This window comes from Aythya ferina (genome assembly GCF_964211825.1).
Source record: "Aythya ferina genome assembly, chromosome: Z".
Taxonomy (NCBI): Eukaryota; Metazoa; Chordata; class Aves; order Anseriformes; family Anatidae; genus Aythya; species Aythya ferina.
This window is the reverse complement of record NC_140299.1, coordinates 61,055,561-61,082,667: the sequence shown is the minus strand read 5'-3', so window position 1 is coordinate 61,082,667 and position 27,107 is coordinate 61,055,561. Positions and strand designations below refer to the sequence as shown.

The 27,107-nt window shown below is 37.5% G+C and overlaps 1 protein-coding gene across 1 annotated transcript in view; it reads right to left on the bottom strand.

Moving 5' to 3' along the window:
- CAMK4 (calcium/calmodulin dependent protein kinase IV) overlaps window positions 1–27,107 on the bottom strand; it is a 162,952-nt gene that overhangs the window by 42,942 nt on the left and 92,903 nt on the right. Inside the window, exon 6 of the mRNA XM_084505335.1 lies at window positions 14,523–14,595. Within this exon, the coding sequence (XP_084361461.1) occupies window positions 14,523–14,595 (73 nt within the window). The remainder of the gene's footprint in view (window positions 1–14,522; window positions 14,596–27,107) is intronic.

The window sequence follows — 27,107 nt, the reverse complement described above, 5'->3', positions numbered from 1 at the left end:
GTGGAAGGATTCCAGTCAAAGACCCTTGCCAAGTAAGCAACATATTGGATAGGGCTCTGAAACAAACCCCAACTCTCCAAGGAAGATTATGTTTGAAAACAACAGCCCAGTGAATCACCTCTTGTCTTTTGCTCAGCTGTGCCCTACCACATTTTATTTATTTATTTATTTAAAAAAATATATTTTTCCTTGCCTAAATCAAACACATCAGCTGTAAGATTTTAAATGTACAAATAACACTGAAAAATTTACAGAATGCCAGGAACCAGACCAGGGTTGTTCACTGATTAGGTACATTGGTCCATGTTTCATTCTGAAAAATAATTCTATGAAACAATAAAAAAAGAAATGGTCACAAGAGAAGAAAAGCACAGGAAGAACAATAATGAAGATGTAAGATAATCAGAGATAAATAGTTTACTTTTAAAAAGCCACATGCTTATTCTGTGTAGCAATTTAACTACATCATATCAAGTATCCCCAGCCTGTGGGGTTGCAGCGTTTCATGAATTTTTGCTCTCACCGATCAGAGGCTTGCAGGGGAAGACAGCATTAGCTGCATTGCAGAGGCTGCCTACCTAGCTCGAGCTGTCTCTGCCACTTGCTCCGGGAGAGAGGTGCCCACAGGCTGGAGCACAGGGGCTGAGCAGCCCAGGGGCACGTCTTGCACATCTGTGTGGAGGTGGCGACATGGGGAGCAGAGCCCACTGCCACAGCGACGCCTCTGCCTTTCTCCTGCCACCGGCTGTGAGCCACAAAACACCATCAAAAAAGCACCCTATGTGAGGGGAGGCTGCAGACAACTGTCCCAACATCTAGGTGGTCCTCAAGTTTGACTACCCAGTGTCCAGACAGTGTCCAACAGATTTTTAAAAGCTACAAAACGGACATACGTTTTGCTAGCTATCTAGTAGCTATTAATCCTAGTAGCTACATATCCTAGTAGCTATTTATCCCAGGAGTTATACGTCCTAGTAGCAAGTGCTCCAGCACCAATATTAACTCAACTATGTAATTCTTCTGCTTCACATACCCAATGGTTTGGAAAATATGTTTATAATCTTATTTAAACATTTCTTCATTTTACTAAAACACAATTATAAATATTTTCCATGCGTTCCTGAAACCAGATAAATCATTCAAAAAAAGAGATATCTTCCCTTATTTTTTATTTTGTCTAAAACTATGCTGTTCTCTTCTGCAGAGCTGAGCTTACGTTCACTTTTTCCATTAACTAACTGGTATATGAACATTAGATTCCATCCTACATGAAATACATACCACCAAGAATTAAATGCCTGACTTGACACTGAATCATTGCACACCCTTCCAAATGTATTTCAAACAATCCAGAGAAGATGGATCTTTCTTACATTTCTCTCTCAGTTTTTCTCTCAGTTTTGCTACTGAATCTATACATTTAAGCCATGGAACAAGCAATGGAAAATTGGTCCCTCACGACTGACATGTCCTGTCCCAGAGGAGTTACAAGCAGTGTGAGGAGCTACACTGTTGCACTGAGTTTAGATAAAACTGGAGCCCTTTCTTTTTCTTGTGGGAGTATTGCTGCAGTGGTTTACATGCGTTGCTCGCATATGCACAGCATTCACTACAGACAAACTAAAAGCAGCCCACTGTTTGCTGTGCCACAGTGCTCAAGATGCTTCTTCACGACAGATCATTTTAACTGCTGGAGTATGACTCCTTTGAGACCCATCTCTCATCTCTCTCTAGAATGGAGTGAAAAACAAACAAACAAAACAAACAAACAAACAAACAAAAACAGTCAGAGATCTTTTTATTCCTGTCACCAAGGGAAAGACTGCAACACAAGACAGATCATCAATATACATTTGAATGCTCATGTGTTGCTCAAATTACAAGCACTTCAAAGAAGCATGCTTGCAGGAAAAAAGCATTCTTATTTTGGAGAGATATGGAGCTGTTAGGCTGATAGTTTGTGAGTTTATTCAATTATTCTTCCTCATGAGCTATTCTTATCACATGAGCTGTTATTCTAGGGTATTGTATCTGTGCAGAAAACTATGTTGCCTTTTTTGTTAGCAACAGTCTTCCACAATATATCTTACCACATCATAACAGAGTTTTAGATTAATTTTTGATTTTTAAAGGAAAGACATAATTTTAAGGCTCTAAAACTGACTTTTTTTTTCTCTCTCTCTCTCTCTCTTTTTTTTTTTTTATTTTTTTATTTTTTTATTGCATGCCTTTCAAGTTTCTTTATAGCATTATAAAAACACACAGGTCACATCGAAAAGTACAAGAACATCAGTGAAGTATGCACAGTTAGATGCAAGAAAAAGGATGTACTTACAGCCATAATAGTTTATGGTACCTAGCTCTACAGTTACTGAAATTTGCACATGAAAATAAAATCCAGTATTACCAAATTTTATTACCATAAAGTATGACCATAAAGTATGGTAATACTTCATATGTGAGAGACCACAATAGGACAACAATGTAATTTTAAAATCCAAACGAAAAAAGATCTGTATGTTTACTTGATAACCAAAAACATTCTGATTTGCTGCTATTGCTACTTATTACTTGGACTGAGATGAATGCAGCAGTTGGAAAAACCCATTCCAGTAATGAAATACACTGTTTACTTACACTCCAGCTTCTGCCCATTATTACTAATGCACAACAGCTTGTGTCTGAAAATCACCCCACATCTAACACTGTTCACCACAAAATCAAATTTGTGCTTGAAAACCTAACCTCCACTGGCTTTGCCCTGCATTCATTTACAACAGGATAAATCTGGAAGGCCTGTGTTTCTGAAGAAGCCCCTGAACACCTGTGACCCGAATCAAAGAGACACCCTAGTTCTTATATAAATATATTTCCTGAAGTGGCATTGACTCCTGAAAACAAGATCCTCATTATTCACCTCTGCTAAACTTTGGATCTTCCAGACCCAGGAGTCTAGGAAAACCTCAACAGAAGATAAGGGGTTTATGTTATTTAAGCCCAAGACACCTCCTACTTTTGCTGATAGCTATTGGGACACATTACAAATGGAAGTACAAAAGTCAAAAAGTAAATTACATGGGTGAGAAAACCAGTATGACATCATATAAAACCAGTCAAACAGAGACATAAAAACAATTAGGAAAGAGTAAATAAAGAAAATGAGAGAAACAAACTCATTATGGGTTCAAAAATATCCACAGTTTCTCACATTTCAGGAGATAAGTTAGGAAATTCAAATGCACTGTCTTTTTTTTTGTTGTTGTTGTTGTTTTGTTTTGTTTTGTTTTGTTTTGTTTTGTTTTTCATGGTGTCAATACCACAGAAATGAAACTGGTTATCTGAAACAAGAACTGATAAATTATTATGGAGAGTCTGTTTAGGAGTGATCACAGTCAGTTTCAGCCCATGTCATTCCCTGTCACTTCATAAGCTTCCCCTGAAGACTACAGGTATTTTCTTAGCTTTTCTTCAAACCACAAGCACAGGGGTTTCTTTTACCTAATGAAAAATGTAATTTTGTAAATAGCCACTTGGCTGAGAGCCTGCTATCCGGTCAGTTTGGTACTATGAAACTAGCAACAAAAGAGTGCACAAGACTGTAATAGGACTGTTGAGCAATTGCTTTGCAAATGCCTCTCATTAAATAGGTTCAATTGCATTTTACTTCTGAACAATCGGTGTATTTTCCTCCTTACTGTGATTACTGAGGCAAGAACAAGAAGACACAGATAGACAAGCTTGTCCCCATGTACATCTGCAGGCATGACAGGCATGCGAATGGTGACAGCTGAAGAAAGGGGCCTCCTTAGGCTTGAGCAAATCTTTCTGGAGTCAAAGCAGTGACTTCCGCAAATGTACTTCTGTGCACCAGTTCACCAAGGTTGCATGGTCTGCATGAAGAGCAGCAATTACTGCTGACAATCCCGCAGTGCCAGCTAGCATTTCTCCACTACTTATTGATGCCTAGCTGAGTGGTTTTCTAGTTGCTATTTCCCCTCCGGCAACTTCTGAGGCAGGATGTCCTTAGTCTGCAGTGCAATCTGCCAAGAGCCCTTTTTGCTGCTTTCTGTATCATCAGATCACTAGTGGCTGAGTTTATTGTGAAATGTATACTGTAGATATGAAAAGTACACTGTTTATGTCTCACAGGGACAGGTATTCAGACCTCATGTCCCTGAATGACAGTTTGCACACTACATGCAATTAAAAACAAAAGAATTCTGGCAGGTAAAAGTGTTTTGTGTCAGATAACAGGGCATATTTGCTGTGTCAGGCAGTCTCTCCTCCTGGGAGGAGATGAGCAGAAGGGAATCCCTCGGTTCCAGATAAAACTCACAAAAGGGGCCAGCAGGGCCATCGGGGTAGCTCATCGGGTAGACATACCCGGGGCTTTGGGCTGGTCAGCACCTTGCACACAGCACAGTCAACAGCCTATCTTATAAATGAAGGTACAGGCAAATCTCCCCCCATCTGTCTGAGATGAATGGGAATGTGCCAAATCCTCAAGTCCTTAATCAGTTTTTGGACAGCGACTTCCCCATAAATGGCACTTTCCTTGAATAAGAATCAATTTTAGGCACAGGCTCAGGAAAAACAGAATTTGGCACTTTGCTTGTGGTGTGTTTTGAATTAAAGCAAGAGCTAACTAATCACTTTCATAGCTATTCTAAAATATTTTTCAGAAATAATATTTTAGCCACTTGCTTTCAAAATGAGGAAAGGACACCTTATTTAGATGAAAGCATAATTTAAGATGCTAATAACCTAGCAAATATGACCCTGACTTTTTGATGCACTGGACATTAACTGTAATACAGTAGATCTGCAGCATGATCATTAGTGCTTGTTCCATTTCCTCTATTAGAGATAATCGCAAATACAATACCCTCATTTCCTTATTGCTGATGGCAGCAGCACTGCCAGACTCTTTTGACTGCAAATCTTCTTTTCCCTGTGTGCTGCAAAAGGAGCTTTGTAGACAGCTCAAAGCAGGTGTCCAAAAACATTTTTGACAAAATAATTCTGAGTCAAGGTACTGATAAAGTAGGCTGGTGTGATAGAAAAGCCTGCTCTATTCCGTTTCATTTGAATATTTAAATATATTATTGACAAGAAAAAATAGTTGTAAATCTGTTTACAACAAGCAAGTGAAACAAATGAATGTAATCCAGCAAAATGTATCCACTCATTCAAAATGCCCATGCTCCCTAAACAGATTAGCCTGTGCATGAAGCCATTTGTTATTTAACCGTGCTTCAGAGAGAGAGTATTAGGACATAAATGCCTTCCTCTCCCAGGCAGTGGCAGTGCTTCAGTAGGTTTCTTACAAAACTTAACAGTTCAACTACCTGCTTATTTGTTCTTGACAGTAACATGCTAGAAGGGTCTTCACAGGATGCTCACGAAGCCTTGTTAAGATGTTGTCACCAAATGGGATCAAAGGCTGAGATTATCTCCCAGCCTCTCTGGAGCCCTGTCTGTACATGATGTGTTAAACCACCATTCTCTGGAAGGAGGCACCCTCAAACCTCACAAGAGATTTTAAATCAAGGGGAAAATGCCTATATTTTTCCCACAGAACAGTATGATATAAATCCAACCATTGGTTCTACCTGCTTTCACTAACTGCAATTATAAGAGAAAACAAACCTCTCTCCCCTCATTTCATTCCTTCTCTCTGTCTGACACCCTGCCTTGATACATAGGGTCTATTATGTGTCAGAGACAGGATCTTTTTTACTGAAGTCCTTTTTAAAACCATTGTTAGAACCTCTTTATTCTGTAGTCTGATACAATGACCATTATGTTTATGATATTTCAAGAGGCTACAAACAAGATCATAGCACACAGATGATAATATGTTTCTCACTATAAGCAGATTTGTCTATCTTTCTTGTGCTGTGATTTCACTACAATATTGTAAATAGTAAAATTATAATTATACAAGCTCTCTCCCCTCACTCACTGTGACATCCCATGCACTGTAGAACCATTTGTAGTGAGCTATCGATACATTAGGATGCCATTTAGTTATTGTCTTGTACTTTACTTCAGGACACACTTCACACAGAATTTAGAATACCTGATGATTATCCCAATTTTGTTAAATGAGGTAGTACAATGAGTATATCTCTGCACGAATTTTCATAACAAATAAATGTCATATTGAAACTTTTTAAGAGTTCTAACTCTGACACATCCGTCTTCAGGTCAGGCATTTCTTTGTAACCCACAATTTAAAATTGTTGGAAACACTGTTTGCAGTCATTACATCTACTTTCACTTTAAGGTTATATCTATGTATACATACATGTATAATTTTGTCACATCCACAAAATTAACTTATTAGAAGTAGATAAAACTGTCACTGTGGAGGCTTACACTCCAGAATATATTCCACAGGAAATCTTTTTGGTCTACAGTCAGTCACACAAGTTACAGGTGAGTTGAGTGCTAGATACACTGTTCTGAACCTAAACAAGATACAACACAAAAGAAAACAGTTTTTTGTTATTGTTGCTTGTGTTTTGTTTTGTTTTGTTTTGTTTTGTTTTGTTTTTAACCGAGTGAGAGAGTTGACACAAGTGAGGTCACTTCTCATAAGTTGATATGTGTGGATGCAGGAGAAAGGGGACAATTTGGCATGTTGCATGAGACAGAAAAAGGCAGGCAACATTTTAAAAAAAAGTTTCTTTAAGTACACTGCAGATCATAACTGATCACAACTGAAGCGATTTGCCACAGGAAGTAAAGAAATATATGAATACAGCTGCCTTTAATGTGCAGGTGGTAGCTCTTCAGGTATTCAGCTAAATTGCTGTAAAATATTTAGCACTTAACCTACTTCCCACAATTAAAAATTCAATATTCTGTGATTCAGCATCAATGAGTAATTATTAAGAATGGCATTTTTTTTCTCTTTAAATAAAGTGCAAATTACCAGTAAAAAAGGTCAACAAAAGGAGGGGACGTAGAAAATATTGGGTGCCCTGTAACCAAATTTGATAACTTGGTGCCATATTTGTTAAATGAACAGATTTTTTAACTAATGGGAGAAATCATGATGGATCCACTATTTCCAATTGCTATTGGCCTGTTGAGTGGCATGGGATTACTTAAGAATTTGTTTTCGTAATTCTTCAGTCAGTGTCACTTTCACAGTTGAGTAAAATGAATTACATCTAGCCAACAGCAACAAACTTTGTACATGTCCTGTCATGTCAGTAGCTTACCATTCATTAAGATTTTCTAAAAACGGAGATTTCTTAATGGTAACAAAAAAGTTACATTTAAAAAAAATGCATTTTATCTTTTTTTTTTTTTTTTTTTTTTTTTGAGAAATACTTCCAGGCTTAAATATACAGTATTTGAATTTTCTATGTCAGTTTGCTAAAGTTATGTTTAATAAACTTATTTGACCATAAAACATCTGAAATAGAACTGCCAAAAGACTGCCTATACTGTGTAGGAATTTTTAAATTTAGGGCTCCATTAAACACACTGGATCCTATGTAGTTGCATTAGCATTATAGTAAACTCACAGAGGATAATAATACAGAAAGTTATATAGAAAGCTCCTCACATATTCCCATGCAGATTCCCATACAAATCAGTAAAACGCTAATGGATTTCTCCTCGGAAGACATTTTGGAATAAGTATGACAAGACCTATGCTGGACCCATCTGCTCCTCTTTTTTCACAACTTATATCCTTCCCAAAATACGGAAAACAGCTCAAATCTGAGTGCACAGACATGTTTACACTAGCCCTGGTGAGTTCCCAGGACTTAAGGCCACTACGTTCTGCACTGCATCACTGCTGAACACAGTAAAGCAAGCATAAGTCCTAAACTTCAAATGTTATTTTAGAAAACCTTTTTCTCTAGTGTTGATCTTGAATAGACCAGGAGAGGAGCCAGCAGTATGATGGAATCACTGTTGCTTTTTGGAGAAAGAGCATGTTGCAGAGTCCTCACTACAAGCCATCCTTACATACCAGGCTGAGTACTTAGTTGGTCTTCCAGAGTACGTCTTACTCTTCACCTTCCTCAACAAGCCAAGAGAAGATACCACTTGCAAAGGGCAGCAAGGGTGTTTTGCCTTACTCTTCACAGTGGCAGGACACCAAAGGAGGATGGTTCCACCTGGAAGAGGCTCTTCTCTCTTTCATGTGGTCCAAGGAAGTTCACCCAAAGATTTTCATCTCAGAGTTTTTTTCCCAAGAAAGAGAGGATTATGCAAAATACCTGTAGTTAATACTAACAGCTGCAATGAAGAAACCCAAGGATGTATACAGTTCTGCACATATTCTACTCCTCTTTCTTCAAGGGCCAAAGTTTTAGAAGATCAAAGAAGCTAGTCTAGAGAGATAGAAAGTACTCTGAACAAGATTTGGTGACTGGATATTGGGGAGCAAAGACTCCTGCTGGGTAAAAGTACATTTGTATGAATTTTACAGTCACAGTTGCTGAATCTGAAGCACAGTAGCTGGTAAATATGAAGATGATATTACAAACAAGTGGGTGTTGTGTTTACAACAGTGTGCATATTACAGCTCTAAGCAGACCTCATCTGACAATAAAACACTCCATAATAACATCCTGTGTATCCACCACTTGCAACTCATTTGACACACAATTCGTTACATGACAGAGTGTAAAACAAAACCCAGCAACAAATACATAGCAATAAACCTTGCATGCAAAATATTATATTCATATAGTCATTTTTTCCAGGATATTACATCTAATATTCCTGTAAGAAAAAAAATATTATACTTAGGACTTTGAGACTGTTTCATCCTTTAAAAAGGGGCAACATGCACTGTAAGCTGTGCTTTGCTACAGGAATCAGAGTGAGGACAGCTCTTGAACACTGCCACCAGCCACTGGCACCAACTGCTCTGAACTACTTATGGCTCAGGGACATGGGTGTGAACATCTTGATGAAGGTTCTGCAAGCAAGCTGTACCTCCTAGGCAGGCTTGAGGATGAACATAACTCATACCACCTCTGTGACATGAGATGGGTGAAGAATTTGGACAAAAAATAAAAGAGACTCATAGCCTAGACTTTCTAGCTTGTATTTTTCCCTTTGTTGGTTACCATAAAAGTGATATACAAATTTTCTTTTGCATGTTGAATACCTTTTTCTTTCTAAAAAAGAGCACAAATGCAAGTGTTTTTAATTATATATTTTCCCAAATAGACAACAGCTAGTGTCTCTCACCTGAATTCAGTGTTCACCTCCTTGTTCTTCCAAAATGTTGCCAATCAAACTTCCCAAACTGAAGAATGCCAGAGTGCAAGTGTTAAATTTGAAAACCAACAATTTCTGTGCTTTTCTTCTGGATCATGCTGGTGGATTAGATGGAGAATGGCAAAAGTGGATGGTACCACTAGGGAACATGATACAACATCATAATCCTTAGCACAGAACTGCTGCCAGATAAAACAAATTTCTTTTGTCTTATAGTATTAAGATTTGGGCCTTTTAATCACAGCAGCGCACTCAAAGAGCATGCTGGATCTAGACTAAAACTTCAAGTTACAGAAATATCATTTTTGAATAAACATGATGAAAATTTTAAAAATGTTATATTTCCCCTTTATGGACATGACTAAGAATTGTTTCTTCCTCAGCAAAAAAGCCTGAATGAGATCAGAACCACTGCTGTTTGCCAACCATAACTCAAATAACACATACGCCAGGACCAGATTCAGAAAACCATTCCCTAATACCAGTAAGGTATTAGGTTCATCAGGGAATGGGAAGATATTTGCAAGTATAAATGTCTCTTCTATTATAAAGGAAATCTTTTGTAAAATCATCTAAAGAGGTGGAAAATAGATATGATAGAAGATATATATATGTTATTAGAAGATATATATATATATAGTATATATATATTATTATATAAAAAGAGGACATAGATATTCTTCAATATCTACAATCATACATAAGATTCCTCGTCATATACACAGAATTCACAAATTTTGTTACTATTCTACACAGGTCTTTATCCTGTGATGCAATATATAGCCATCCCTGACATTGTCTTTGGTGGAATTTAACTTGATGAGATTTTGCTTTCTACAAAATTGAGTCCCAGGTTTCCTCCCTACTTGTCTCAATAAACTTACTACCTACGTGTGTATTGACAATATAACATAATATCCTTGTTCAAAATTTCAAATTTTGTAACATCTATACCTTGGTTAAGTTTCCTTTGTAGCTGGTGGCTCAAACCAAAATCCATCAGTCATCTGCATCTCAAATTTGGACTAACTCAATGATTGCACAAAAAATATGAAACCTTTCCTTCCTCATTCTTCTAACGTTCACTTGCAAAAAGGTTACTTAAACATTCACTTGACGCTAAAATCCCGAGATATTTTAATCAAGTCCCCTGGGTCTTAACACTCTTTAAAGATCTGATTTCCTAGTTTGCGCTAAGCTCTAGTTGTGAGACACACCAGTTACTCAGCGTTAGTAAAATGAAATTGCAAGCTGCATGTTCATTTTTGGTTCTTAACTACTATCATACAGGATAGGACAGGTGAAAGTTCATTGAAATAAATAGTAACCTTTGATCTAGATTTTTCCACTCAAAGCTGCAAATGTATGAGTGCCCTCAGCTGCCGCAGTCATAGATGAGAATTCAGCACATGCCCTGTGAATTTACCTGACAAGGAATGGAATAGAACTGCAGGCATACAACAAGCTTGAAGTGGCAGAAAACTGAAATAAAAAATAGAAACATACAGGGGGTACCAAAGATAGCTTCATGAAAATGTTCCTATCTAGACAGGATAATGGCCAGTCAGAAGAAAACAACCTATTATAAAATGTGATGGGAAATTAACTTAGATTCTGCTGGATGAGTTCAAAATTACATATAAAAGGTATGCTTGTAACTACCCTAATTACAAAAAGAAAATTGTTAAAAATTATTTCAAATTCAAAAATAATGAAAGAAGTAATTTAACCCTCAAGCAGAAACCTATCACTTTGACACTAATAAAAAGTAGGCAAGAAGGAATATGGTTTATTTTTAGTGACAAATATAAAGTACTGAAAGTACACATTCAAAAAAAAAAAAGTGTAATTTTGTTAAGTTTCATCAGCTAAGTACAATATATTTTACAATGAAAATGCTTAAATGTCTTCTTCTGACTTATATTTCAAAGATGCTCTGAATTCCCTAACATCAGTAGCTCATTCTGCAAGTCAGGTAGTTGAAGACCTGGCCTCATGACATCTGTGTGCAAAAATTCACTTATGACACAAAACAGAAAAGCTGCCACCAGAATAAGCATGCAGGAAAACCATTCTGTATTCAGCTCATACTCTGAGAAGGAGAGGAAGGACAATGGTGTGCAAAGAGAAAGAAAGTCCCCATATGCATCTTCACTCAGGAATGTGATTCACACTGTTCTGAAATGTTGGATAGCAGCAACACCTCCCCAAACAGCACAGCAAAAGAGTTAAGGGGATGAACACTGGCTTGCCCTAGTTTCATAAAGGTCTTTTATCTTATGAAAGAGGCTGTCTTCTGGCTTGAAGAACAGGGGAAGTATAACTGAAAAGGTGAAGGTGTGGCAGAGTGGAAAAAAATTCTTCCCACCAATACAGTCATGGGCCTTGAAAACTGGATCAGATATGTAACCACCAGCATACAGAGAAACTGTGGAAAAGGCAAAATGAACACTTTAGTATTTGGGCAAAATTGATAATATTGTTTTTGTTGCTTCCCCTGTTCTTGGGAAAACAGATAACTGATACCTTTATGCTGGTTTGTGACCTGGAAGATTAAGATTCATTTTCTGCATGCTGGTCTGACTGCCTGCATAATTCTTGGTATGCCAGTTAGAGACAGGCTTTCAGGTATTCAGGTACTGCAAGAAGCAAATAAGCTTAGAAGCTTTGGGGTTTAATTTAATTTAATTTAATTTAATTTAATTTATTATTATTATTTTTTTAACAGTATAACTCTATTGGATTTAACAATTTCAAAAGGAACTAAATAAAAATGTTTAAGTGCTTTTAAAATCCCACTACCCTTGATTAAATGCTTTCAAAGTGTCTCTGAAAGATCTTTGTTAAATGAAGAGATAATACCTCCTTGTGTCAATGATACACTGTGAGGACAGATCTATTACTACAGTATTACAGTAGCCCTTAACTAGGGATGTATAAAACAAGCACACTACTTTGAGACAGTTTAGCAAAGTGATGTCTAAATGCTTCTCTTGCTAGAAGCAATTTCTTTAAATTGCGGAGGCCAAAATGCTTAACTGGTGTCAGCACGGTATTACTTGACATGGTCTGTTGAGAAGACTGTGTAATTATCTGTTTTGGAGAATGACCAACTGATATATATTCTTTTATTTGGGAAAGATTACTCTTCTGCAGCAGTATTTTCCAGACAGATCCTAACGGTAACTCCAGTTCTGCTCACAAACACCATTCTGCCATGTTTTCAGTCCAGTCTAGCACAGTATCTCAGTTGGGCTGCAAAGATCCCAGTTTGGGAACAGCCACTTCCACATCTTTCATAGCTTTGGCACGGATATTGAGTGCCAGGTGTAAAAGCAAAAATCAATACAAACTTTCTAACCAGGGATCTAGTACCACAATCTATAAAATCTAAACTTGAGCTAGTGCATGCTCATGTAAAGTCCAGCTTTTTGGCTTTTGTACATTTCTGTTCCATTAATTTTAACCAAGCTAATACAGTTCATACAAGCTGGAGATCTTCATCTTCTTCCTGCCTTTTAAAATAAAGAGCTGAAATGTCTTCTGAACCATCTTTCAGAAAAACATAACCATATTTTTGCAGAAAAAGATGGATAAATAATGGAGAACCAACCTAACTGGGGCACTCCCACTGAAAGAAAAAGTCAGAAAAAAAATAATAATCTGACCTAATTTTAAGAACACAAACAGATTATGTTGTGCACTAAACTTAAATATATAATTTAGACTACACATTAACTTCTTCTCACTACTAGGTACCTTCCACAGACGTCAGCCATCACCCCAGTCCTATCCTGGGGAGCACCTGGCACCTCTGAGACACTACATCTCCTCCAACAATCTGTACAATTCCTGCTCTACACTGCCATCCACCTCTCTTTTGCATGTTTCTTTTCAGGTTTTTTTTTTGTTTGTTTGTTTGTTTGTTTGTTTGAAGAGTCCCACACTCTAGGAATACAGACAAAGTCAGTCACATCCCATCCGCATTATTTGCACACTGCTGAGTGATTATGTCTGCTTCAAGATCTTTGCAGTCTTTCTGCTACCTGACTGCTTCACCCCAAGCATCTGCTACAGGCAACCACAAAATGCCACAACCCAAAATACCTGCAGCTGACCCTGAATTTGGACTGTCAGGCACATCCTTACTAACATCTTATTATCACAAGTTAAAATAGCCTCCATATTTCTATTTATCTGAAATCCTCTGAATATCCCAACTGGACTGTTTCTTCATGTCCAGCATGGTCCCTGTCATCTGCCCTGGAAGCCATCAGTGCTAGTATATAGACTAGAAAGTCAAGAAATTAATTTCTTAGTTATTTCCCAGCATCTGATTGCTGGTTTGATGAACATACAGTGTGAGATCATATGGGAGATTACAAGTGACAAAGAAAAAGAGATAGTGTGCAGAAATACTGTATGCAGCCATTAGAAGCCATCATCTTCTTTGCTCAAAAATCTTACTACCTTCCTCTAGGTGGCAGAATATGAAATAGTTGTGCAAAAATTCGAATTCTTGAAAACCATACAAAATACAGAGGTAAAAGCTAGACAATCTACTAGGCCCATGCTTTATTCTGCCCTCTCTCAGTACTACTGTCATTTTGTGTATATGCAATCTGAAGAACAGTGAGAATTAATTTTTGGTTGGGCATGTTTTAAACTATGCTGTCTACCTTCCTTATAGTCCACACTTTCTTGTGACGAGTCTTGTTTATCGCTTCTGCATAACATCAGAAACTGTGATGGGTCACCTTCAGGCAACGACTGGAAATGAAGCATAGCTATTTTCATGACAATCTTCTGCAGGAATCTCTCATTCAAATTCCTATAACTTTTTACACCATCTAAAATTATTAGTCAATCTATTATCCTTTTAACTTGAGGGAAAAGTAATGCACTCTCTTTAAGGTTCCAAGCAAAAAAAAAAAAAAAAAAAAAAAAAAAAGCCACACAAGTGCCAGTGATTACAAATTACTTTTAGGGCTAAAATGATCAGGTTTTGAGACTGGACAAAGTATGTACGTCACTAGAATAGATGACAGAGTATTAAACGTATTGCTGACTGCCATTCTATGCCACTTTTTACCCTTAAAAGTGCCACAACCTTAAAAAAAAGATCAATACAAAAATAATTACAGGAAGGAAGTTGTGTGCGTTACCTCCAGTGAATTTTTCTGTTTCTTTCATACCTAAGTATTTATTGAGCCATTACAGGTGAAAAATTAGATGTTAAGCATATAAGGCTAGATAATACTCACAGCAACTGCCTCCAGGATTTGTTTAACAGCATCAGCAGCATCTCGTTCACTGTAATAACCCTTTTCCACAATCCTACAGGAAAAGCAATGAAAGAAATTGCATTCAGGATTATGCATCAAGGTAAATAAACTATGCAGTCAAAAGCTTCTTTTGAAAAATGAGCTAGACAACAATCAAATTTGAATACTCCTGGGAGTCTGGAGTGCCCTCTAAAGCATAGAAAACAGCCCTTTTGCAATTCAGGTTACTTTGATTCCAGCTAAATGAGAAGCTGAAGTTGAGATATCAACTCAGCAAGAAGAAATAATACATACATATACAGCTGAAAGAGTTTGGAATTTTCTAAAACTCATGGAATCTGAATTGCTCTCATATAAAACTAAGCATCCTTCAAGAACTGATTCTTCAGATTTACATTTCTCTCTGTACCTCCTTTGTTTATTTATTTTAAAAAAAGCATCATACCCTGTCAACACAGATCTGAACTGTATAGAAGAAAGGGTTGGTGTCAAAATCTACCAAATTTAAATTATCCACTCAGTATCACAGCCTGAACAATTGTCTTTCGTACCTAATCTGCAGGAAATCAGGACACTGTTGTGGAAAAAAAAAAGCAGTTTCATTAAAACTTAAACTATTTTTTTCTTCTTAATGTAAACTGCCAGTATACTATATTTATTTTGTACAAATTACATGCAATACTGTGTTTGTACACATGCTGACCACATGTAGTTTTTGATGAGTTCAACTACTATGTGTTCTGAACATCCTGAAAAATCTCCTCTGCCCCCTGCCTTTGCTTTTACATCAAGTCACTTACAGAAAAACAAACAAAACCCCAACTTTCTTCTTTAATAATGTTATCTCCCTGCAGTATGGGTTAATGCCATTTTCTGGGCTGCCCTGCTAAAGCCCTGCTGCGTTACTGCATGCTTCACTTTTGGAAGAACATGGGCCTGAGTGCTGACTCGGGATTTTCATCACATGTTCTGCAATAATTGGAATTGACATTACGGAATAAAGCACAACATGAATGCACGGTTCATTTCAACAGCAGGAGAACCAGATTTGCACAGGGACATGTAAGAAATTAATAAAAGAAGAACATATCACTAACACTCATTAATGGTCCATAATAATGGTTTGGCAAGAAACCCAACAGTCTTTTTACCTTCATATTTAACTACACACATTATTTTTGAACCAGAATAATTCTCCCTCAAAGAATTTGACCTAAAAGGTTAAATCTTTGACCTGAAGTTTTGATTTTTCACCATATTCAGTTTTTGAAGCCCAAGAAAACATAGATAATGTCTAGAAATTGAACCTGTGCTGCCTAGTCATGTATTTCATCAAGTGATCTGCAAGCATACAAACTAATATTAGAATACAATGCTCAAAGAACCTCAGGAATCTGGAGAGGAACAAGCCTAAAAAGTCTGAAGTCAAGAGTTATTGGAAAGACCTCCTGCCTCAGGGTCCAGGACTGGATTCTGCTTATACCAAGAACAGTATCCTCCTTTCTCCCTACTCATCCCACCCTTTTCTCTTAGACAAGAAGTTTTAAAGTATGCAATCAAATGCCACATTACATTTGAAAGCACAATTCTTCTTTGCTACCTCAGGCGCTCTGGATTATCCCTGTCTGGTAGGTTACACTGAGAGAACCAAGCCTAGTGACCCTTTTGCCTGGGTCTTTGTTACCCTGTAGTGTCTTGGCTTCCTCCTTCTTTTGAATTTAGTATTTATTAATCTATATGAAAAGTATTTAGGTTTAGCCAGCAATTTCCTGTCTTCAGCATTTGAAAGCATTTCTGAGAACACTGACTTCACTCCCATCCCACCATCCCTCTTCCCTGCTAGTGTTTTGGGTGCTAACCTGCTCCTCCCACCATACCACAACAAACATGTTAAAAACACTGCCCTTGTCTTTCAGGATTTAACGTATTAAAGACATTCACAACATAATAATTTTATTAAGCTTACAATCTTTAGTAAGGCATGGCAGACAGCAACAACATTTCAAAGTTGGTAATGAGGTAATGAAACCAGAAAGCCTGTGCTTCCCTGCTGCCACTTTTGGGATCACATTGCTCCTGCTAATGACCAGGTTCTTGAGGCTTGGCAGCGGGAGTGTCCCACTGCTGGTAGGTCCTTGCAGCTACAGCAGAGGGGCTGTGCTAGTTTGACCCCCTGCTTCCAAATTGCCATAGCTTTTAGAATATATTCCACAAAGCGCTGTAGGGAAAAAAACAAACAAACAAAAAACAAACAAACAAGCGAACAAAAAGCATGGGGTCTATGGATGTGCTGCACACCAGCTGAGCTGCTGGAAGCTCTCAGGGTTTAGTTGCAATTCCGGTCATGCATACATCCCCTGGGAAAGGGACACCCTGCTCATGCTGGAGTCAACACAATCCAATAGCTGCAAGATCACCTTGTGTATCTCAGCTTGGACATGGTCCAGGCAGGAGGCAGGCAGTTTTAAGGTTGCACCAGGATTTGAAATACTCAGATTTTCCAACATAGGTGTTTACAATCAGAGAAATACATGGCAATTCAGTTACAGTTCAATATACCTTTCTCCATCTAACAAATGCCTGATTTTCTGATTTTATGGTCTATAGTCCAGTATTTGCTCTATTCTTTCTTTTTCAAACAGATAAAGATAAGAATTTAAAAAAAAAAAAAAAAAAAAAAAAAGTTAAATGGAGCCACGCAGCCTTTTTTTTTTTTTTTTCCTCCAATCATCACAATCACAGAAATATTAAAGCTCCTGTCTTCCTGTCAATTCCCAGCAAATGCTGAAAATGCAGCTACCAATTGCCTGTCTCCTGGAAACACGGGAGATCAAAGAGATGCTCAGGACGGGCACCCTGACCAGCACATGTAGATCAGAACTCCCTGCCTCACACAACTATGTATCAGTATTGATAGGATATTGTTTCCATTATTTACATTTAAACACTCAATGGAAGAAGCACACAGATGCTGAAGATGAAGACACTGTGAATTTACAATTTACAGTAAATGGATGTAATGAATCATGGGCCCATATTTCAGGGGAGCAATTCAAGACAACTGTAAAATTATTGTGCAATGCGCATGGCTTGCCAGCTGAAGTTACATGTGAGTAACATGCACTGGCAAGCCAATTACACCTCATGTCACATGCAGTTATCTTACTCATTTTTCAGAAGTCTAGAGCCCAGAGAGATTGAGAATACAAACCTTACTCTTAATTAATGATAATCCAGCAAGTAGAAAGCCTAGTCTTCTGTAACAGCAGTAAATGAAATAAGACATACTTATTCATACTACAGATGAAAATTTATTTTTAAGGGTATTCTGCTTTAAAACTGAAACCAGCTCTTAGGCAGTAAGGAATAGTACTGAAAGAAGACTCCTGTAGTTTAGGTCTGTTAATAAAGCTGGGGTATCATCTGCATATCTATTTTTTGCATCCTCCTTGTGATAAGTTTACATAAGACAAAGGGTAGGTGTGCCAGTTTGCTACCTGAGACTAGTGAAGCTTCTTTACAAGGATTTTTCAGTTTCAGCTGGCAGCTTAACACTGACTCATTGCCCTTTTTTTTCTGTAAAGGGAAGGAAACTTGCAGGAATGACTTATTTTTTTATTATGGAAATTAAACAATTATTTATACCTAGCTTACAGAATGATCTTTAAGAAATGCCTAGATGAAAAAAAAATAAAAAAAATCAAGCCTTCACTGAGAGGACAGAAAAACAAGAGTGGTAATGGTAAGGAACTAACTAAATCCTGTCTTTGATATGCAAATGAAAGAGCCTGGTAGGCCAGAAGAGTGTTTGAGAGAAAAACTGGTAGGAAGGCAGAAGGGAATGGGAAAGAATGGATACAGAAATCCCATGTTAAGAGTCAAAGAAAAATTGGGTTGGAAGAACACTAAATTTGCTGGCACAAACATTCAGCAAATTCAAGACAGAACTTCACATCAATAATGACTTTCTAGAGCAAGCAAAAATATCATACTAATGCTATAGACAATTTATATTCCCATACCTACCTGTATAGAACCACATCCATGCCTGTACATACAGATTTAATGAAATACGCCAATTCAGTTGTTTACACTTGTACCTGGCCAGACACACCTAACAGAGTATATACTGATGGACATCAAGCTGCAAGTCTCCTAAAATGCCACCTGGTTTAACCTTACCTTTCCAAGCACAAATGAATGAATTTGAAACAAAACCTACTCCTGCTATAAGGAGAAGCATTTCCCAAATGCATCTCCCCTGCTCTCCTGTATGGTAGCTAGGGATGCCAGTGCTCAGCTAAAGAACAAAACCATCCATAGTGGCACACTGCCCCACAAATCAAAAGGTAGCCCGGGGAAAGGCTGCAACTTTTCTCCTGTGATTAACACTCTTGTCTATGCAGCAGGCAGATGAAATCTGGCAGCTTCCACATGGTCATTAAAAATGCATACTGAAATGTTTAATAACTTGCAGTATCACTTGCCAGATCCCACCTGGCCTTGGTAACGTTTCTGTTCATTCTGAGTACTGTGAGGCTTCTGACAATATCCTTTAGTTTTCCAGGCAGTTTGCAGTGTAGCCTCTGGACATCTATACTGTTGCTCTACTATGGAAGTGTGAAGCATCCTTTGCTTCTTATAATGTTTTCATTATGTACATCTTCATCAGAGTCTATATCAGCATCGGCATAAAGTCCTACAGATGTTCATCCCACAACTGCAGCCTGCAGTATAATTTGGAAGGACCATACACTGCATTTTACTCTTGTTGGGACCTTCTCCTTATGACTTGCTACTTAACATTCATATGAAGCCACTGAAATCAATAGGGTATCACTGCAAAAAAATGTGGCCACACTTGCTCTGCAGAAACTGTATTACTCATGTGGAAAACAATAAAAGCAGGAATGCAGTCCTGTTAAACTAAACACATTTGATCTAAAAATCAATGAGGAAAGAGATGGGGAATCCCAACATGTCATTTCAGAATCCATTTTTAGAGATGTATTAAAATTATATTGACATACAATTGTGCAGTTGACACATGTACACGTGTCTGGTAGATGTATCTGGGGATTGATGACAAGCATTTTAGGCAACAAGTGGGAACAACCAATCCCCTACTAAAGCAAGCAAGTCAACATTTTATCACAGAAGGACCAAGTCAACTGCTGCCCCTCCATCGAGGTCCTGGCCAGGCATGAGGAGGGGCTGGGTGTCCATCCCTGTCCATTCAGTACAGTCCTGGCATCACTCCAAGCCCTGAACAGCAGCAGGTGCTATAACTTGTGCCAGGATGTGGAAGAAGCAATACAGTAGAGGAAACAAAATACACTAGAAAAGGTTACTGCACCAGCTCCCTCACCCAAAGACTAAAAATCTATTGGGAAAGTTTTGCTTTTCTTGGGAAGGGAAATCCCGTGCAAAGAGCATCTCTGCATTTTTAAACAAAAACTGTTCCTGTGATTCCTTGTGACCAAGTAAATCTTACCCACTTTAATAAACTGACCTGTTCCTCCTCCACTCTCTACATTGACTCGTTTTCCTATTCTTAGTTTTAATTCCCTTCCTACCTACACAACCCACCCTACACATCCTCTAGTGTAGCCTGAAAGCTGAGCATGGAAAGTCTGTTTCTTGCTTCCTTTACTTCAGATTGATAAATTAAGTTAATTATTATGCAAATCAGTCTAAACAGTTACTCAAAAATTTGCAATTTCTAGCCATCATTTAATATTGTTGCTATAAATAATATTTCTCCACACAGTGGAATTGGATATATTTCAGTATTAAATAGATCGAGAAACATACAATTCAGCTTGCAAAAGGCCTCCTGAATATATTTAGTTGTCCTAAAGAGTAAAATCTCACGTCTACTTTATACTACCTTACCAGCTTCCAATATAATTTCTCTTTATTTCTTCATGCTAAGTTCATATTTGATATATATATATATATTTTTGATTATTCTTTATAAATACCACAATGTCAGAAAAATAAACACTATTCTCAGGATCACTTTCATTCTGTCTCTGGCTGAGTTTTATCTTAAACTTTCACAACACATTATGAGTGGTCTTCATCCCATTACATCACGTACAGTATAAATGAGACACTAGCCTATAAAAATACAAGATCTGTTTCAAGGGCAGTATGTTCTAAACCATTTTAAAAATATTTGCTTTTATATAATCAATGTTCATTTATCTAAAATACTTTAGTTGCCATGGAGCTTTTCTCTGTATATATTCACTTAATTCTTATGCAAAGGTAATTCTAAAATGAAATTGGAATTCTACAAAGTAAAATAAGACTGAAAATTAGTCAGAAATGGGAAAAAAATGACATCACTTTATTCAAAAGCAAAAAAAAAAAAAAAAAGGTTTCCATGAAGATCGCCTTCTCAATGAGTGACTCATAGATATATTGGCTTGTACATGTACCTAGGTGGTTTCAATTCCTTGTTGCTTTAATGTATTTGTTTAGTTAAAATGTAAGCCTTTCTTTGACTATTTATGTATTTTCCTTAATGCAGCACTGAAAAGTAATAAATATAAATACCACAGCTCTGATTATGTTATCTGATTTTCCATTGTTTTATGAACATTCTCATAATTCCTTACAGAATAGCTGTACATCACTAATGACTCAAACTGTCTGCCCTTAATCTGAAAAAAGATAATGGGATATACAGAATTAGCTTTGGATCTGTCTACAGGTCAATCAAAGAAGACATTTTTTGTTCAACAGCTTGTTTAGAAATGAAATGTTGCACTACAATCATTTAGGAAATCCATTTTTCCTCCATCATTGTAATGATAAGTGGTAGTTTCTGAAAAGCATGGCATGCAGGAGAATTTAAGGAAAGATTCCATATTTCTTATAATTTGTACTGATGCTTGTTTTCCCCACTTTTAATTCTTTCTACTTCCTACTGAGCATTTCTACAGAACCCACAGAACCAAAAAAAAAAAAAAAAAGAAGCCCAAAAAACACCCTCTTAGCTAAAACAGGATTTAACCATTAAAAGCCTGGATAATATAAAAGTATAGCCACATCTTCAGAAGGAGCCATTGTTCAGCCATCTTCACTGAAATTAGTAAGAACAGTTCAGTCCATCATTTTTAAAAACATAGGTTCATCTTTCAGAGTTTAATTTCAGTTTAATCATCTTTTTGATGGTTCAAGACATTTTTAATAGTTTTTAATGGCTGAAAGATACTGCCCAAGCTCAGCTAAATAACCTCATTTCAGCCCTCCATGTTAAAAAAGCACCGCTGTAGCTGTCCTGTCCACATTGCACTACAGCTCCCTCTGGCATACTGTTACCTTCCCCAAAAGACTGAAGCACATGGCCATTAAATTCTGAAGATGAATACGGCATACATAATATAAAATGTACATATATCCCTTTATGTCACAGTGCATAAGAACATTTGTATAATCAGTTCAGGAGTATTTAAGGTTCACCTTCTTCAGTCCATCAGTGGTTTTGGCACCTCTTAAGAGTGCATGGATGTTGTAATATGTTCCTTACTCCAGCAGTTAAGCTTCAACATTGAACTGAGAAGTACATTAGCTGAAAAGAATTTACTTTTCAGGTTTTCATTGTACGATCAACTTGTCATTTAGGACAAGAATTTTGGTGCCCTGAATATTTAGGATAACTGTACTTCTTCCTGAAATATTTGGCTTCCCATTGTACTCTTGTCATAAAATAATTAGAAAAATCAATGAGAAATAAAATGTACGAAACAGTCATATCCTAACTGTTTTTATAGTTTAAGGAAAGATCTTTAATCAAGGCACAGGAGAAACAATGTTAGCTCTTGGGTCTGTCAGACACTTCCTGTAAACATTATAGTCTACAGTTATAGAGTCTGTAGGTATATACTTAACCTTGTCACCTGCACAGAGCTGTTAAGAACTCTGCATTTCAAACAAATTTGAAAGCTAATTTTGTAGATAATTGAGGAAATCAGCAAGGACTTGATCCTATTTCTTTTTAAATTAACAGAGGCGTATGTCTATCTTCCCTAGCATTCAGGACATGTCTACATAATATGTCTACTTTTTTTTTTTTTTTTTCCTCAGTCTTCACCAGCAAGAGTTTCAGCCACATAGCCCAGGCCCCAGAAGGCAAGGGCAGAGACTGGAAGAATGAAGAAGCACCCACAGTAGGAGAAGAACAAGTCTGAGACCAGCTAAGGAACCTGAAGGAGCATGGGACCTTATGAGATACACCTATGGGTCCTGAGGAAACTGGTGGATTAAGTTGCTAAACCACTGCCCAACATATTTTAGAAGTGGTGGATGTCTGGTGAAGTTCCCACTGACTGTAAGAGGGGAAACATAAAACCCTAATTTTTAAAAATGGAAAAAATGAAGGCTCACAGAACTACATGTCAGTCAGTCTCACCTCTGTGCCCAGCAAGATTGTGAGATAGATCCTCCTTGAAACTATACAAAGGCATGTGGAAAATAAGGAAGAGATTAGTGACAGCCAACATGGCTTCACTAAGGACAGATCATGCCTGACAAATCTGGTGGCCTTCCACAATAGGTTATAGCATTGGTGAATAGGGGAAGAGCAATTGACATCATCTACCTGGACTTGTGCAAAGCATCTGACACTCCCCCATGATATCCTTATATCTAGATTTGAGACACATGGATTTGATGGATGGACCACTTGGTGGGTAAGTAATTGACTGAATGGTTGCACTCAAAGAGTTGTGGTCAATGGCTCAATGTCCAGCTGGAGATCAGTGACGAGTAGTGTTCCTGAGGGCTAAGTATTGGGCTGGCACTGTTTAACATCTTTGTCAGTAACAAGGACAATGAAACTCTGTGCACCCTCAGCACACCAAGCTTTGTAGTGCAGTCAACACACTAGAGGGAAGGGATGCCATCCAGAGGGATGTGGACAGGCTGAGAGGTGCGCCTGTGACAAAATACTGAAGTTCAACATGGCCAAGTACAAGGTCCTGCACCTTTATCAGGGCAATCCTAGGCACAAATACAGGCTGGGCAGAGAACAGATTGTGAGCAGCTCTGAGAAGCAGTGGGTTGTGGGTTGATGAGAAGCTCAACATGAAACAGCAATGTGCACATGCAGCCCAGAAAGCCAACTGTATCCTGGTCTGCATCAAAAGACGTGTGGCCAGCAGGTTGAGGGAGGTGATTCTCCTCCTCTAATCTGTTCTTGAGAGACCCCACCTGGAGCTCTGAGTTCTGTTCTGGGGCCCTCAGAACAAGAAGGACATGAACCTCTTGGAGAAAGTCCAGAGGAGGACCATGATGGTCCACGTCAAAGGACTGGAGCACCTTCCCTATGAAGACAGAGAGAACTGAGTTTATTTATCCTAGAAAACAGAAACCTCTGGATAGACTTTATAGGAAACTTTGCATACTTAAGAGGGGCTTTTACAAAAGCTGGGGAGGAATGCTTCATCAGGAAGTGCATTGAGACAAGGGGTAATGAGTTTAAACTAAAAGATTTCAATTATATGTAAGTAAGAAGTTCTCTACTCTGAGGGTGGTGAGGCACTGGCACAGGTTGCCCAGAACAGCTGTGGATGCCCCATCCCTGGAAGTGTTCAGTGTGAGGCTGGATGGGGCTTTGAACAACCTGGTCTGGTGGGAGGTGTCCCTGCCCATGGCAGGGGGTTTAAATCTGGGTGGTCTTGAAGGTCCCTTCCAACCCAAACCATTCTATGATTCCATTACAGAGATGAGATCATAGCACAAAAAGTTTGCTAGTGATGGTGGAATTGCAAAGAGTCTCAGTATTGATGGTATTTAAGGAACTTAGAGCTTCACAGGCACTGTTTTTTTCTCCCTTAAAAACGTTTGCCCCCTTTTCTGAATGGGTTAATGGCATACAGCTTGATCCAAACTAGGACAAACCCATGGCAATAATCCCTGCAAAGCTATTCCTGTTGTTTCATGAGCAATAACAACAAAAGGCAAGAGGAGAATTTAAATGAAAATGTTTTAAATGAAAAGGCTTCCATGGTGGAGTTAAGAACCAGGCAAGCTTTAATGTTACATCAGTTCACAATTAGAGAGTGGCAGGAAGCCAGCCAGTATTATAATTACACCATCATCATTGTTTGAGTCATTTATCCATATATATAGAGCCGTAATTATGTGTCCTCTGGTGCCTGGTATTTCATCTAAGTGCAAGCACTGACCACACCGTAAGTCGTATCTTATATACAACCATTTCAAAAATGATTTGTATTTCTTGTCTTGAAGAGAATGTTGTAGTCAAATAGACACTGGCTGACTTAGAGCAATTGTGGCTAGTGATGGAGAATAAGGTGCTGACTGTAAACAAATCTAAAGGCATTATTACAATTCTGTACATGAAAGAAATATCAAATTACATTAGAAAGCCTACAAATGAGCCATAACACACACCTCTTTATTCTGTAAATTACTGTTTTTTATCATTACTACAGCTGAAATCAAGAGACACTAAATGAGCTATTATGACATCAGTAAGCACTTTTACTAGAGCCAATTTGTGTGTTGCCTTCTGTTTTTCATAGAATAGGGCACATTTGGTGAAGCCAGTCAGACTTTTTTTTTTTTTCCTCTTTTCTTTTTTTTTCACAGTCCTGAAAAAGTGAGGAGGCTCTATCTTCCTTATGTAAAATAGAATCCAAAGGACTGCTGTGACTCATGCTCAGAAGACAAATTGCCACCACTTAATGGGACCAGGCAGCAGAAACAAATAAAAGATACTACTCTGCCACTGATTTATAAAACACCCATACTTTTGGGACCAGTAAATTCTCTTATTCTTTTACATGTACCTTAGCAATTCTAATTTCCAGATGCAGAAACAAGAAGGCTTCAGGAAATTTTGTTCACAAGAGGCAATCATTTCAGTATCTCTTAAAAAGGCAAGTTCTTTAGAAAAAGTAATTCCTATATATGCTACCATAAAAGAAGGTACTATCAGTTTAAATCTATGTTTCAGAGGAAATTATAAGAAATCTGAAATGAAAAGTGAACCAAGAGGTAGTCGGCCATAGGCAGTACTTTTAGACAATGGTTGATGTACTTAATAATGAAACGAAGAAAGGAACAAAAGAGCCTGTGGTCAAGATGACAAAGTATAGACAAAGAAAACATATGGATTATCATAATCATTTCAAACACAAAAAAGAAATAGGCTAACAAAAACTATTCTTATCAATCTGCACATATTTTGAGCAAAATTACGTTTAAGTAAAGCTATTCTTTTCTTTTAATTTAAAGTAGAGCCTTTTGCTGAAATTAATATTTGTAAATGTGATGTATCAGTGATTCAGCTGAAAGGCAATACATATCAATAAAATCTGAATGGAAAAGACCAACTTCAAGAAAATGTAGCTTATAAAAAACAGATACCAGACTTCATTGAACTGCAAGACCTATTACTGCCTGTCACAATAAAGAGGCTAATTGGTAGAAGCAAAACCAGATCAACAAAGGGACGAAGAATCTGATGAAACACATCCAATAGAAAAGAAAGTCAAAGTATCCAGCAATTACATTTAAGTAGAGAGTGATGAAGGGATGGAGGGTAAAAGGAAGAGACAAGAGAAAAATATAACTGAACCAAGCTTAGGTCATTATTTTATAGAAAAGAACTGTAAAGAAAAGTGATGAAAGTAATCAAAGGTTTTAACAGAATATGAGAGGATTGAGTACATATGTAAACAAACTTGCAACAGTCTAAAGCTTACTGATTATTAATCAGTGTGTTAAAAAAATAGCTTGGTGAACAATTTGGTTCTATCAAACAGTCAAATCTAATATCTTTTCTAGGAAAAAGACATCAATTTTTATGGTGTCAAGTCATTCTACATTCCCTGACCACTACTGAATTTAACTTTTTTTTTTTTCTTTTTTTTTTTTTCCCATGGACATCTTAAATTTATATTAAAATGTTTAATTTAATTTATTTGAGCTTGAATTCAGTTCTATCTGTCTGAGAGTATTTAGAGGCTTAATTCCATCAATTCTGCCATTATCTTTGTCCTTTGAAATGGAGAAGAGGTGAAATGGAGAAAAGCTTTTTGATTATAAATCTGCCTTTTAAAGTATCCACACAGGGTTTATCATTTTATTCTGTATGCACGATATAATGTCATACAAAAAAATAATAAAACTCAATTTAATTATTTCTTTCCATCACTCAGACTTCTCATATAAGAGATGTGTCTATGGTCTGAACTCAGTGACACACTTCATAAGAAGATGTGGTGAGAAGGGTGATATGATAGAGGGATGAAAACTGATCTTTTCCCTACACTTTCTCCTCACCCTGCAATTTCCTACCCACAAATGTAGTAGAAAAAATGTCCTTAAAAGACTGGTCTTGCAGACAGAGAAAGCAAGGACGAATGTTAGTGCAATCAGTGTACCATGCATTTGAATAGCTGGGTTACATCTGGATTTCTGTTTTTCTCAGTGAGATCATGCCCCAGCACCAGTGAAGACTGGCATCAGTATTGCAGCAGTGCAAGAAACGTAGCCATGTGCTGTTAGACATAACAGGGCCAG